The sequence below is a fragment of the Triticum urartu genome, chromosome 4A (assembly GCF_056163025.1).
Source record: "Triticum urartu cultivar PI428250 chromosome 4A, HENAU_Tu73, whole genome shotgun sequence".
NCBI classification, from domain to species: Eukaryota; Viridiplantae; Streptophyta; class Magnoliopsida; order Poales; family Poaceae; genus Triticum; species Triticum urartu.
The window spans coordinates 35,886,177-35,900,478 of NC_141876.1; the positions used below are offsets into that span (position 1 = coordinate 35,886,177).

The 14,302-nt window shown below is 42.9% G+C and overlaps 1 protein-coding gene across 2 annotated transcripts; it reads left to right on the forward strand.

Moving 5' to 3' along the window:
* Nucleotides 1–4,556: 4,556 nt before the first annotated feature.
* LOC125550476 (alanine--tRNA ligase-like) lies at nt 4,557–14,082 on the forward strand. 2 transcript variants are annotated; one of them, XM_048713477.2, is made up of 22 exons: nt 4,557–5,083; nt 5,901–6,041; nt 6,196–6,342; nt 6,492–6,644; nt 6,767–6,902; nt 7,470–7,566; nt 8,372–8,492; nt 9,145–9,213; nt 9,981–10,031; nt 10,163–10,258; nt 10,486–10,584; nt 10,815–10,937; nt 11,450–11,599; nt 11,693–11,764; nt 11,842–11,917; nt 12,000–12,142; nt 12,239–12,347; nt 12,424–12,614; nt 12,850–12,939; nt 13,062–13,247; nt 13,403–13,576; nt 13,659–14,082. In XM_048713477.2, the coding sequence occupies exons 1-22, from the start codon at nt 4,706–4,708 to the stop codon at nt 13,728–13,730; spliced, it is 2,874 nt and encodes a 957-aa protein (XP_048569434.2). In that variant the 5' UTR covers nt 4,557–4,705; the 3' UTR covers nt 13,731–14,082. The 2 variants fall into 2 exon arrangements, with proteins under 2 accessions (XP_048569434.2, XP_087373765.1); XM_087517639.1 differs by lacking the exon at nt 9,981–10,031.
* The last annotated feature ends 220 nt before the right edge of the window (nt 14,083–14,302 follow it).

Below are 14,302 nucleotides of genomic sequence, written 5' to 3' on the forward strand. Positions count from 1 at the left end.
GAGCTTCTGAATCCGGCATTTACCGCCGTGCTCTTCGGGCTGTCTTCTTTATTCCGGCGCTTATTATTTTTGCTACGTCGTGATTTCCCATTTCCATCTCTAACTTTGGATGTACTTGGGTCGCTGGTGCTGCATCGGGCTAGCCAGCTGTCCTCGCCCGCGCAAAAGCGGGTCATAAGGCTTGTTAATGCTGCCATTGTTCTCGGCTTTTCTTGGCCAAGGTGTCTGGCAAGCCATTCGTCTCGGACGCTGTGTTTAAAAGCTACCAAGGCTTCGGCGTCCGGACAGTCAACTATTTGGTTCTTTTTAGTAAGAAACTTGTTCCAAAGCTTTCGGGCTGACTCTCCGGGCTGTTGAGTTATATGACTTAAATTGTCCGCATCCGGAGGTCGGACATAAGTCCCTTGAAAATTTACCCGAAAAGCGTCTTCAAGCTCTTCCCAGCTTCCAATGGAGCTTTCAGGGAGGCTTTTAAGCCAGTGCCGAGCTGGCCCTTTGAGTTTGAGGGGTAAATACTTAATGGCGTGGAGATCATCTCCTCGAGCCATATGGATATGGAGGATACAGTCCTCAATCCAGACCCCAGGGTCTGTTGTTCCATCGTATGCCTCTATGTTTACGGGTTTGAATCCCTCTGGAAATTCATGGTCCAGCACCTCGTCGATGAAACATAGGGGGTGTGCGGCACCCCTGTATCTGGGTGTACCGCGTTGTTCGGATGTTTGTTGTGTTGCATCGTATGCTGGAGCGCGCTTGTGTGGTCCATAGATGGATCTGGTTGTGCCATCCTTTTGATGCGAGCCCTCGCGTGGATCGCGTATTGGCTTATGTGCGGCATTGTTTGCCGCTCTATGTTGTCCGTGAGGTCGTCTATCCGGCCAGATGGCCGTTTTAAATTTTTTGGTTGCGGGGGATCTAAGGCCTCCTCATCGAATTCGGGTAGCAACTTCCGCTTCGGGTAGCTCTTGGTGAGGCGATTACCGCCGTACTTCGCTGCTGTGTTGAGTACTTTACTCCATCTGATTCTGAGTGTGTCTTGCGTAGCCTTGAGCCTTTGCTTCTGTTTTTTAGACTCCTCGCGGTGGCAACAAGCTTTTGACGGGGATTCTGTTGCTCCGGGTGTCTGTCCGGTGTGATGTCGTCCGGACTATTATCTTTGACAGAGTCGGGTTGTTCGGTTTGATTCTCCGTGTTGCCGTGGTACGGCGATGGTTCACCCTGCTCTAACGTTGGGTCTATATGATCGTTGTTTCTGCCGAGGCAGGATTTGGAGCGGCGCTTACGCCGTCGCTTTGACTGCTTCTCGAGGGGACAACCCTTCGTTGCATCATTCCGTTCCTCGTCGTCGTTTTCTTTTGGTGCGTCCACCATGTATACGTCATGTGATGAAGTGGGCGTCCAGTGCTCTGTGGGTAGTGGTTCCTGTTCGTCTCCTGCATCGTCGTCCATACCGTCAATGTCTTCGGAGTCGAAGTCGAGCATGCCGGTTAAGTCATCGACAGTGGCTACTAAGTGGGTGGTGGGTGGGCGGTGAATTCCTTCGTCATCCACATCCCAATCCTGCCGGACTCTCCTGACAAGGAGAGAGACTTTAATGAATTCAGTATGTTGCCGAAGGGCGAGTGCTGAAAGATATCCGCGGAGGTAAACTCCATGGTTGGTGCCCAGTCGGATTTGATAGGCGCGGGCGCAGGCGGTTCCGAGTCCGTGGCCGGGGAAGGATCCGGCAGTTTGGCAACATGGCTCTCGTGGAGGGTAAGGTCGATATTCGGCTCGATCGCCGCTGAGGATACGGCCTCTATGACGGGGTCTATCCACCCGTCCATGGGTGGCGCAACTGGCTCCGAATTGAGGCTCGGAGCGGCTGCCGGTGCGATCTCCTGAATACGGTCCGATGGTAGAGCTAAATCGTACTCATCGTGACCGCGTGGCGCACAAGGCAGGGGCTCGAATCCATCGAAGATCAAGTCTCCGCGGATATCGGCCGTGTAATTTAAGCTTCCAAACCTGACCTGATGGCTAGGGGCGTAGCTTTCGATCTGCTCCAGATGGCCAAGCGAGTTGGCCCACAGTGCGAAGCTGCCGAACACAAAGATCTGTCCGGGGAGAAAAGTCTCACCTTGGACTGCATCGCTATCGATGATAGAAGGAGCCATCAAGCCTAACGGCGACGACATATAGAAACTCTCAATGAAAGCACCAATGTCGGTGTCAAAATCGGCGGATCTCGGGTAGGGGGTCCAAAACTGTCCGTCTAGGCGGATGGTAACAGGAGGCAGGGGACACGATGTTTTACCCAGGTTCGGGCCCTCTTGATGGAGGTAAAACCCTATGTCCTCCTTGATTTATTCTTAATGATATGGGTATTACAAGAGTTGATCTACCACGAGATCGGAGAGGCTAAACCCTAGAAGCTAGCCTATGGTATGATTGTTGTTGTCCTACGGACTAAAACCCTCTGGTTTATATAGACACTGGAGAGGGTTAGGGTTACACAAGGTCGGTTACAAAGGAGGAGATATCCATATCCGTACTGCCTAGCTTGCCTTCCACGCCAAGTAGAGTCCCATCCGGACACGAGACGAAGTCTTCAATCTTGTATCTTCATAGTCCAACAGTCCGGCCAAAGGATATAGTCCGGCTGTCCGGAGACCCCCTAATTCAGGACTCCCTCATTCACCCTTGGGGCTGAGGGTATGTACCAGTAGCTATGTGTTTGATATCTCTCTCTCTCTCTCTCTCTCTCTCTCGTGTTCTTGATTCGGCACGATCTTGATGTATCGCGAGCTTTGATATTGTAGTTGGATCTTATGATGTTTCTTCCCCTCTACTCTCTTGTAATGGATTGAGTTTTCCCTTTAAAATTATCTTATCGGATTCAGTCTTTAAGGATTTGAGAACACTTAATGTATGTTTTGCATGTGCTTATCTGTGGTGACAACGGGATATCATGTGATCTACTTGATATATGTTTTCGTGATCAGCTTGCGGGTTCCATGACCTCGTGAACTTATGCATAGGGGTTGTCACACGTTTTCGTCTTGACTCTTCGGTAGAAACTTTGGGGCACTCTTTGAAGTCCTTTGTGTTGGTTGAATAGATGAATCTGAGATTGTGTGATGCATATCGTATAATCATACCCACAGATACTTGAGGTGACATTGGAGTATCTAGGTGACATTAGGGTTTTGATTGATTTGTGTCTTAAGGTGTTATTCTAGTACGAACTCTAGGATAGATTGAACGGAAAGAATAGCTTCGTGTTATTTTACTACGGACTCTTGAATAGATCGATCATAAAGAATAACTTTGAGGTGGTTTCGTACCCTACAACAATCTCTTCGTTTGTTCTCTGCTATTAGTGACTTTGGAGTGACTCTTTGTTGCATGTTGAGGGATTGTTATATGATCCAATTATGTTATTATTGTTGAGAGAACTTGCACTAGTGAAAGTATGAACCCTAGGCCTTGTTTTCTAGCATTGCAATACCGTTTACGCTCACTTTTATCATTAGTTACCTTGCTGTTTTTATATTTTCAGATTACAAAAACCTTTATCTACCATCCATATTGCACTTGTATCACCATCTCTTCGTCGAACTAGTGCACCTATACAATTTACCATTGTATTGGGTGTGTTGGGGACACAAGAGACTCTTTGCTATTTGGTTGCAGGGTTGTTTGAGAGAAACCATCTTCATCCTACGCCTCCCATGGATTGATAAACCTTAAGTCATCCACTTGAGGGAAATTTGTTACTGTCCTACAAACCTCTGCACTTGGAGGCCCAACAACGTCTATAAGAAGAAGATTGTGTAGTAGACATCAGCGGCTGACCATATACCCATCTTGTTTCTTAACTGCATATATGATCCAAACCGCGGGGTAGCCTACTCGCAGCCAGGTACTGATTATGACTTTGAGTGAAACTTTTTCACGCAGAACTTGCAGTTCAAGGCATCCAGCCTAAGCACTTTGGTTTGTGCGTGAGGGAGCAGGGAAGCGTTCAAGTTAGTCGCAATCTCGTCTAGCTTGTGCTCACAGAAGCTTAGTGATGAGGAGTCGTAGGGGGCAAGCTTAGTAATCAATATATACTCGTATCTGTTTCGGAACAACTTTGACCCCGAAAGTCTCTTCTACTCCTCATCACCGGCAAGGGCCGAGATCCATTCCGTCTCCATGGCCCTAAGGCCACCGGAGATGGGACGGACCGGTGCCGGAGCCGGCGGGAGGTAGAGAACCCTACCTTTTTGGAGGCGGCGGCTGACCGTATATCCATCTTGTTTCCTAACTGCATATATGATCCAAACCGCGGAATAGCCTACTCGCAGCCAGGTACTGATTATGACTTTGAGTGAAACAAAACTTGCAGTTCAAGGCATCCAGCCTAAGCACTTTGGTTTGTGCGTGAGCGAACAGTGAAGCGTCCAAATTAGTCGCAATCTCGTCCAGCTTGTGCTCACAGAAGCTTGGTGAAGAGGAGTCGTAGGGGGCAAGCTTAGTAAAAGTGTAAATATATACTCCTACCCCTACCATTTTTCGGAACAACTTTGACCCCGAAAGTCTCTTCTATGTTGCACTTGCCCTGACAGCGTGCCGCCTACTCATCATCACCAAGCCAAACACCAGGGTTTTGCCCGCCGCCGCCGCCGCCGCCGCCGCCGTCGACCTCTCCTCGTTCCGATCATCCACGGTCGGCCCTCCGATGGAGGTGCCGCCGGAGTGGCCGGCCGGCCGGGTCCGGGAGGTTTTCATCGACTTCTTCAAGTCCAGGTCGCACACGCCATGGCCGTCGAGCCCCGTGGTGCCCGTCGGCGACCCCACGCTCCTGTTCACCAACGCCGGGATGAACGGGTTCAAGGCGATATTCCTGGGCCTGGCCGCCCCGGGCTCGCCGCTGGGCCGCCTGCGCCGCGCCTGCAACACGCAGAAGTGCATCCGCGCCGGCGGCAAGCACAACGACCTGGACGACGTGGGGAAGGACACCTACCACCACACCTTCTTCGAGATGCTCGGGAGCTGGTCCTTCGGGGACTACTTCAGGGAGGAGGCCATCGAGTATGCGTGGGAGCTCCTCACCCAGGTATCCGATTCTTCTTGCCTTCAGCCCCTTCTGAAGTTCTGATCCCTTGCTGTTAGTTTGTATAGACCTCTGTACCTCTATATCAGGTTATGGGTCAGTAAAATTTAAGTGAAAGTTTGGTTCACTTTGGTGGTTTCAATGGTGAGTGAAAGCTTGTGTTTTGGGGATGATTAAGCACGAAACGATGATGAAGGTCTGTAACTTATGCGGTGATCTTATACTTTTCATTTAATGATTGGACTGTTGAGGATTATTTAAAATTGTGAGAAATTAGCAATGTATTTTGATTTGTGTGCCTGTTTGGAGTAGGTTTGTTTGTTTACCGATGACTTTGTGCACCCATGATAAGTTAGTAGGACAAACTGTATTGTTATTACTTATAAATGTTCAAATGTACAGTATAACACTTAAAATTTCCATTCATGCCTTAATGAAAAGCACCCTGAAATATATTTTTTTCGTTAAAATCCGGCCCGTGTATATGTTTGCAAAACTGAGCTCTTTACTGTTTTGCCAGAGTTAATAATTAATCGTTGTTTTGTACAACAAGTTTGGTCGTTTTGGTTATATATTCATTGACTCTGGCTTTCTGACCTCCCATCTAAGATATAAAGGCATTATGTGCAGAGTGAATCTTGTTCTGGTCAGAGACATGTATGTTGCCTATTTTTGTATGTAGGGTATCTGGAACATAAATATATCCGAACAAGAAAAAAAAAGAAAATGATGTGAAAACTATAGATGTACACATTTACAACTGAAATTTAAACAATTGCTACCTTCTTACTACCTACTGATTGCTATTTCATATGTACAGGTCTACAAATTGCCCACTGATAGAATTTATGTAACATACTTTGGTGGTGATGAGAAAGCTGGTCTCACTCCCGATACCGAGTCGAAAATCATATGGTTGAAGTATCTACCGAATGAAAGAGTTCTGCCTTTCGGTTGCAAGGTATTCTGGATGTGCTTGGTTTGTTGGTCGAATTCCTGGCTGTTTTGGACATTATTATGTTGTACTAGTTTCACTTTCTTCGTTTCTGTTGGACCTATACTATTGTCTGAATATCCCTATTAAAGAACAGTATTACAATGTATTCTTTGAGCAGGATAACTTTTGGGAGATGGGCGACACAGGTCCTTGTGGGCCATGCTCAGAGATTCATTTTGATCGTATTGGCAACCGTGATGCAGCTTCATTAGTGAATAATGATGACCCTACATGTATTGAGATATGGAATCTTGTGTTTATTCAGGTTAACATGCTATTCTTTAGAAACTCATTTCTTTGTAGATTGTTGAGCTTTAATCTCAACACACCGTCTGTTACTCTGTTTTATTGGTGCACACCTATTTGCTTTTTTATCTGTTCTATGCACTGATATTTGGCTATTTTAATACCCAGTTCAACAGGGAATCAGATGGTACTTTGAGATCCTTGCCAGCAAAACACGTTGACACTGGAATGGGCTTCGAGCGTTTAACTTCTATCCTTCAGAATAAAATGAGCAATTACGATACAGATGTATTCATGCCAATATTTGATGCCATCCACAAGGTATTTTGTCCAGATGCACACTTGCAGCTTCTTTTTGTGCTTGTGAGTTGTGACTACAGTAATAAATTGCTGCCTGAAGTAAATGATATTCATTGTTAATTTGATATGCATTATGAGTGCAGCTGGCAGGCGTTGGAATTCAACCATACTCTGGTAAATTAGGATCCGATGATGTTGGGCAAGTTGATATGGCATATAGGGTTGTTGCAGATCACATAAGAACCCTTTCTTTTGCTATTGCTGATGGTTCTCAACCTGGTGAGTTCATACTGTTTTGGTTTGTGGATACATGATTTAAAATGATTGCCATCCATTTATATGGTTTAGTTGTGTAAACATATGGAATAATAATAATACACCTGAATGCCTTGTTAAGTTGCTTGCTGCACTGCATCCTACACAATAGGATGTTTAAGTAGCTCCATCTCATATTTGTATGTGAGACAATATTAATTAGTAATCTAGAATGACATATAATATGAAGTAAGCAATTAATGATTCTCTTGCTTGTCGTGTATGCAGTAGAAATTACCACTTGGATCTATAATAGCTGCAAAATAACATCATATGGTGCACATATGTTGCAGTTACATAATATTTCGGCAATAAAAGTTCACAACAACTGCAGAAAATATGTCACTGACTTCATTCAGCTTAATGCGGATCCACAATCTTGATCAACCTATCTAGTGCGGATGGTTTAGAATTGAAGATTTTGTGGCAACTACTGAGTTATTGTATTTTCTTGTATTTTTACAGTGATTCAGGGCTTTGTTTTGTGTTATCCAATGATGTTTCTTTGTTCTAATACGAGATTTTCTGTAGGAAATGAGGGAAGAGAGTATGTTCTAAGACGTATACTTAGACGTGCTGTCCACTTTGGTCATCAAAAATTGATGGCAAAGAAAGGGTTTTTTAGCTCGTAAGAACTCTAACCTGCATCTGTTTTATTCTGTACATTTTCCTTATTAATATATTTTCATAGCTTTTTGTTTACTTGGAATGCTGAAAATGCAATGCAAGGCTTATGAGAATGACCGTAGATGTCCAGAACTTTGCTCTAGTCGGTATGGCAGCCTGAATGTTTTGCTTTGGTCGTGAAATGGAACATTCACCCACGCCAGTTGAACGTAATTGCCAGTCACACCCTATTCTGTACAATTAATAACTACATTATAGTCTATAGACATGAATATTCAAAGTACAGTAACATGAGGTGGGCACATAGAAGTTTGCCAGCTGGTGATCGTAGAATGGTCGATCTGTACATTCTCTTAAATAAGCTAACTCCATAATTACTAATTAGCTGTATTAGGACATGTTCCTTAAAAGAGACACAGTACCAGGCAGGGTTCCTGGCTGTAGCTGATTTTGTTGATGGGTGGTTGGGTACTGGGAGAACAAAGTCCAGCCCAGAATTTGTTGAAATTTGAACTGTTGGTCAATTTATTGTTTTGAAAGGAATTTTACAGGAAATCTTAACTAGCATCTGTCCAATTTTTGTGTGGTACTTTGAAGGTTAGCAGATTGACATTCAACAACGAAGTATTGGGCTAAGCTCTTTTAAACATGACAACCTTTTGTGTTTTTACTTCTGCTGTTCTGTATCAATTTTTTCAGTTGTTTCTTATTCTCTCTCCATATTTCCAGTGACTGGCATCCTTCTCTCATCGTTTTTTCTCAAAGCATCATTTGATTTACCACTATTTTGTATCTTGCTTGTACAGCCTTGTAGATGTTTTTGTCCAATTGATGGGTGACGTGTTTCCTGAGCTGAAGGACAATCAAAGAAAGATTAAAGATATAATTAAAGACGAAGAGGCAAGCTTTGAGAACACTCTAGTGAAGGTAATGTTGGTTGCCAGGAGTATTTGCATAACAGTAACATCAATTTGGCCCGAGTGGAGTTTGTTTTAGTAATTTCATTGCAACCAAATCCAAGTGTTTGCACACTCTTAGGCAGTGTTTTCATACTTTATCCTTTTCTTTAAAGCATGCTTTATCCTTCTGAACATGTGCTAGTCTCAAAGTAATTTAGCTAGTTTGTTATCAGATAACCTAAATTTTTGTTGTTCCGGAGGCTCTGGGCCAGTTTAATTATACCCTATATCTTCTGTACCACTGTTTTGCTCGTGTGATACTGCTAAAGGCTTTATATATGTTAATGTGTTGTGGCGAGTAACCAGGTAGTGTCTTGTTTTGAGGCAACACATTAAGGAACATATCCAGGGTGATAGTTTCAATCTTGGTATACAACAGCTTAGTTCAATCATAATAATTAGCACACACGATAAATTGTCTCACCTTTTCGGTGAAATGACCATTAGTAATCCAATTTCTTTGGTTTCCTCATGGGCATGATTATGTTTATCATGCTTATATCTTAAGGGTAGTTCCTACTAGGTGCCTTGCCATTGTGTTTCATATATCGAAACAGAGACTAAGAAAGCTTACAGTTGTTCAGACAGTTAACTGATTGTGCTGTTGGTGTAATTTTCAGGGATATGAGAGATTTAAGAAAGCTGCAGATGCTGTCAAGGAGAATGGCGGGGCAGTACTTAGTGGCCAGGCAAGTGCTTTGGCTTTGATTACCACCGCATTACTTGATTTATTTTGTTTTCACTCGAAGATGTTTGCACCTAAGCAGACTTATAGTCTGTTTGTTGTCTGGGCATGTGTTGTGTTATATATTCTTGCCGATCGAAAGCACTCATCTTTATCGACTAAATGCTTTTTTGTATCTTCCTCACTAAACGCCCACTTCCTGGCTCCTCCCTCTTTGCCTAGCGGTTAAGTAGATAGTAGGTCCCCCCTGGCCCCGCAACCAAGAGTCACTCGTCGAAAGCTGACCAGGAAGACAATAACTGCTATTTCAAGAAAGCATGGTTGGAGTTCTTCTATTGACGAAGGGAAGAGGACGGTCTTACTTTTCAGAGATACCTGACTTATTAGTGGACTGGTCATGTCATAGCGGAAGGTCAGAGGTGGGAAACAAGGAAACAGAGGAAATGCTTACTGGGACATAGCCTTCGGTACGAGTTGAAGGGAAGAGGTTTGATTGCTAATAAAATGAGTGGAAGAGCTGCTCGGTCAAAGGCATTCTCTCAAGTAGCAAAGGCAAGAGGAAAAGCAGGAATGAAGGTTGCTAGGTACCGCTCCGTGGTAACATCTATCGATTCCGCTATCGGGAAAGTTTGGCAAGGGGAAGTTCACTGCATAGAAACATGCCTCTTAGATCATACTTCGGTCATGTTTATCAATGTTCTGTTACATCCTGCTGAACTTTTCAAGTTTATATTGGTCTTTCATGTTTGCAACCGTTATTTTTACTTTCAGGATGCATTTGTTCTGTGGGACACCTATGGTTATCCAATTGATTTGACCGAGGTTTGTTCTTCATGTTTTCATCAGTAAATTTAATCAAATTAATTTCACAGTAATATACTTTTCATGTTTATGCTGTTGTTAAAGCTTTTATTGTCTGTTTTCTGGTATCGTTGTTGTTTCCTATCTCATAGGTCATGGCAGTTGACTTCGGGCTCTCTGTTGACATGGAGGGTTTTAATGTTTGTATGGAAGAAGCAAGGCAAAAGGCTAGGAATGCTCGCTACAAGGTTGTATTTATTTCTCCTTAAATATAAAACTTAATCCTTCACTTTGTGGTTTTTTATGCTATCCAAGTATTATTACTAATGCTGTTTGTTGTTTAATAATAATGTTGTACTTAACTTAAACATAGCATCTCTTATATGCCACTGATGCTCAATTGATTGGGCAACTTTTGTCTGCTATGGTTTATATCATACTTATTTCTGATTTTGTTATATATGTTCTCTTGCAGGCTGGTGGCAAATCTATTGTCCTCGATGCTAATGCTACATCGCAGCTGCACAATCAGGGGCTTGCCAGCACAAATGATAGCCCGAAATTCAAACACGAGGTTAAATGATTAATTAGATTATGTAGTTGTGGTTTGGCTATTTAGGATTACGTAGAATTTCATTCTACTTTGGCCCAAAAATTTACAAAGCACCCCCTCTTCGAATCACCTTCAAGTAGTGAATTTACCTGGCTACCAGCTTTTGATTGTTCTTGCACTGTTCATACTTCTCAGTGTGTTTAAACATTTATATATTGATTATGGCCGATATACCTAAACACATTTTGCAGGTACATAGCAGTGTTGTGAAAGCTATCTATACTGGCTCAGAGTTCATAGCCACTGCTTCTGGTGATGAAGATTTTGGTCTTGTTTTGGAAAGCACAAGCTTCTATGCAGAACAGGGTGGTCAGGTACAACTTCACTTCTGACAGTGTCATGTTGGCGTAGTTGAATGAAAATGTCAAGTGCAATCACCACTCGAGTTTTATGAGCTTACCTACTGAATAAGCATGACATTCCGTTTTTCTTTTAATGTACTGTCATGTGGGCCATTACTACAGCTCGATGGTTACCTTCACTTGCGAGTTAGATATTTTCTATAGTAACTATTGAGCTGATGTCGGTGTCCTCCTGTAGCAATGGCCCCACATGACAGTATTTTGTTAAATTTAACAGAATTATGTTGGTTCATTCATTAGTAAAGTAGACGCATAATTTCTGTTTGAAAGTTATTCTTTGATTGTAACCAGAACAAAAAATGATTAGTGCACCCTGAAGAGTGATACCTCCTGTTGGTTTTATACTTGTATATATAAACTTTTCCTCTTTTTAATGAACGATACACAGCTCTCCTGCATGTTCTAGAGTTGCGCCATGCATTGTATGAACTCTTTTGACATGCCATATGATATTTCTGGATTAGATCTATGACACTGGGAGTATCGAGGGGCCATCTGGATCTTTCGCTGTGAACAATGTCCAAGTGTTTGCTGGCTATGTCCTGCATATCTGTTCATTTCTGGAAGGGCCTGACTCCAAGGCATTGTCTGTTGGCGATGAAGTGACATGCAAGGTAACATTCTTTACTGATTAATTCCTTATACCGAATCAGTTAACCTGTGAAATTTGCTAAATTACATTGGGATACTTCTATTACTCTTGGTAGGTTGATTACACACGGCGTGCTCTCATTGCTCCAAACCACACATGTACCCATATGCTGAACTTTGCTCTAAGGGTATGTTCTCAAGCCTCTCAGATTTTACGGGGAGTGCTTTTTTTTCACTCATGAAGGTTTTGCTATTGTAAGTGTAGGAAGTACTTGGTGACCATGTTGACCAGAAAGGTTCCATTGTTCTTCCAGAGAAGCTGAGATTTGATTTCTCCCATGGTATGCTGTGATTCCTTTTATATCGCATCCGCATGATATTTTTCCTCAGCTTGTCAACTCAACTGTTAGTACATAATAACAGGGAAACCTGTTCAGCCTGAAGATTTGAGAAGAATCGAGGATATAGTGAACCAGCAAATAAAGGACGGGCTGGAGGTATCTGCACAAGAAATAAAATTAGCTGACGCGAAGCGCATAAATGGCCTGCGAGCGGTGTTCGGCGAAGTGCGTTCTCTTACTCAGCTTGACATACCATGTTCTCATATCTCGTTTGCCTGCCCTGCTGTTTCTCGTAATTCGCTTTACATTTGGACTTTGTAGATCTACCCTGACCCTGTAAGAGTTGTATCGATTGGTCCCAAAGTGGAAGATCTGCTTGCAAACCCTGAAAGCAAACAATGGTTATCCATATCAACTGAGCTGTGTGGAGGTATAGTTATTTACTGCTCTGTTCTATGTAATTCTACGTTTGTGCGTTTACGTCATCTGAAGTTTATGTGTATCAGGTACGCACATTTCGAACACTAGAGATGCTGCAGCATTTGCCCTCATATCTGAAGAGGGTATCGCAAAAGGTGTTCGGAGGATAATGGCTGTTACTGCTGAGTGTGCCTCCCAGGCTATCAAGTTGGCACAATTGATCGAAACTGATATCAATGAAGCATCTAAACTACTGGACGGAGCGACATTGGAAAAGGTACTAAACTTTTCCCTTTTGTTCTTGTGTCTCTTCAGTATGAGCTATATATATATGGCTGTGATACTCTCATAATTGGATATTATTAAAAGATTTTGGGATTTTTGTTTGTTTTCTTCCAAATATTATGTCCTTGGCCTTTATATGAATAGATGGTGTCAGTTTTACTTTGTAGCCATTTCCTGTTGATCTGCTTTGTACTAGATCGTATCTAAGAATGATGTTTCTTCATCAGAAAATTGGGTCCATCAAGAACACACTGGATGCAGCTGCTATCCCAGCTGCAAGAAAAGCTGATCTAAGAGGCAATATCTCAAAATTGGAGGTCTGTATTTGTTTCAGTCATTTGTCACATCTTGTCAAGGAGAGAGTATTTAGTACGATATTTGGTATTCTATTGGTAGTTTAAATGAAAGCTGCTGATTACAGCTGTGTTGCATATATCAGGATCAACTTAGGAAGGCGAAGAAGAAAATGGGCGAAGAAAATATCCAAAAGGCTGTCAAGACTGCCATGGATGCCGCAGAAGCTGCTCTTTCTGAAGGAAAACCCTTCTGTGTTGCTCGTGCCGATGTCGGTCTTGACACCACTGCTGTCCGTGAAGCAGTTGTCAAAGCCATGAACCGTTTCAAGGTCAGTACTCCAATGCATTTCTGTCTAGTAATGTCCCCATCATTCATCTAAAAATAACTATAGATACACAGCATAATTTCTAACTTGCTCCAACAATTTATTTTTGTACCAATCAAAACATTAAATTTGTATTCCTTGTGTCAAAACTTTCCCAGAGTCTGCCGATGATGGTATTCAGCACAGACGAGGCATCAAACAAGGCTGTTGTTTATGCTGGTGTACCTCCCGACGCACCCAATGGCTTCAAGGTGTTGGATTGGCTTACGCCTTCAATCGCACCACTCAAGGGGAGAGGAGGCGGCGGCAAGAACGGTCTTGCCCAGGGCCAGGTGAGGCATTGTTTTTATTAATCTTTAAGCGAAGTCTCTTTGGTAAAAAATCTACTAATTATCTCTGAATCCTGCAATGCAGGGAAGTGATGCTTCTCGGGTCAAGGAGGCCATGGAGATTGCTACCCAGATAGCTTCAATGAAGCTGAGCTGATTTGTTGACACTGGCCTTTGAAGTCTGTTTCAACAGTACCATATGTAAATGTGTTAGTATAGTTTGGTTTATCAAAATTGAGAGAAATAGTGAAATTTCTATATCAATCAATGGCTGTTGTGCTTACTATAAAAAAAATGCTTATAACAATCATCCTTTGAAGTCTCACGGCTGGCTGGCGTCCCAGTTTCGATATTGGCTTCGGTGGGAAGCCACCATTATTGGGGGTGGCTTCCTCTTCATGGATAGTTCGTATGGATGTGGATTGTGTAGGCATGGCATGGTTTCGGTGTAGAGAGAATTACGAGTCCCATGTAATTTGTGACATCTTATGAACTTTTTTTTTTACTAATTCTGAATGGACTATGATATTTTTTTACCCGAGGCCTAGATGCCACAGAAAATCGAAATCCGAGCAGTCCGACCATTGTAGCAAAAATCCCCTATGTGCAACAAAATTTTATACTCTTGCAACATCATTGCATCATTTTTTCACATGTGTCAAAACCTTGAAGGAGACAACACAACATTTGAGACACCACATGCAATAGTTCTTTGTATGCAATAAATTC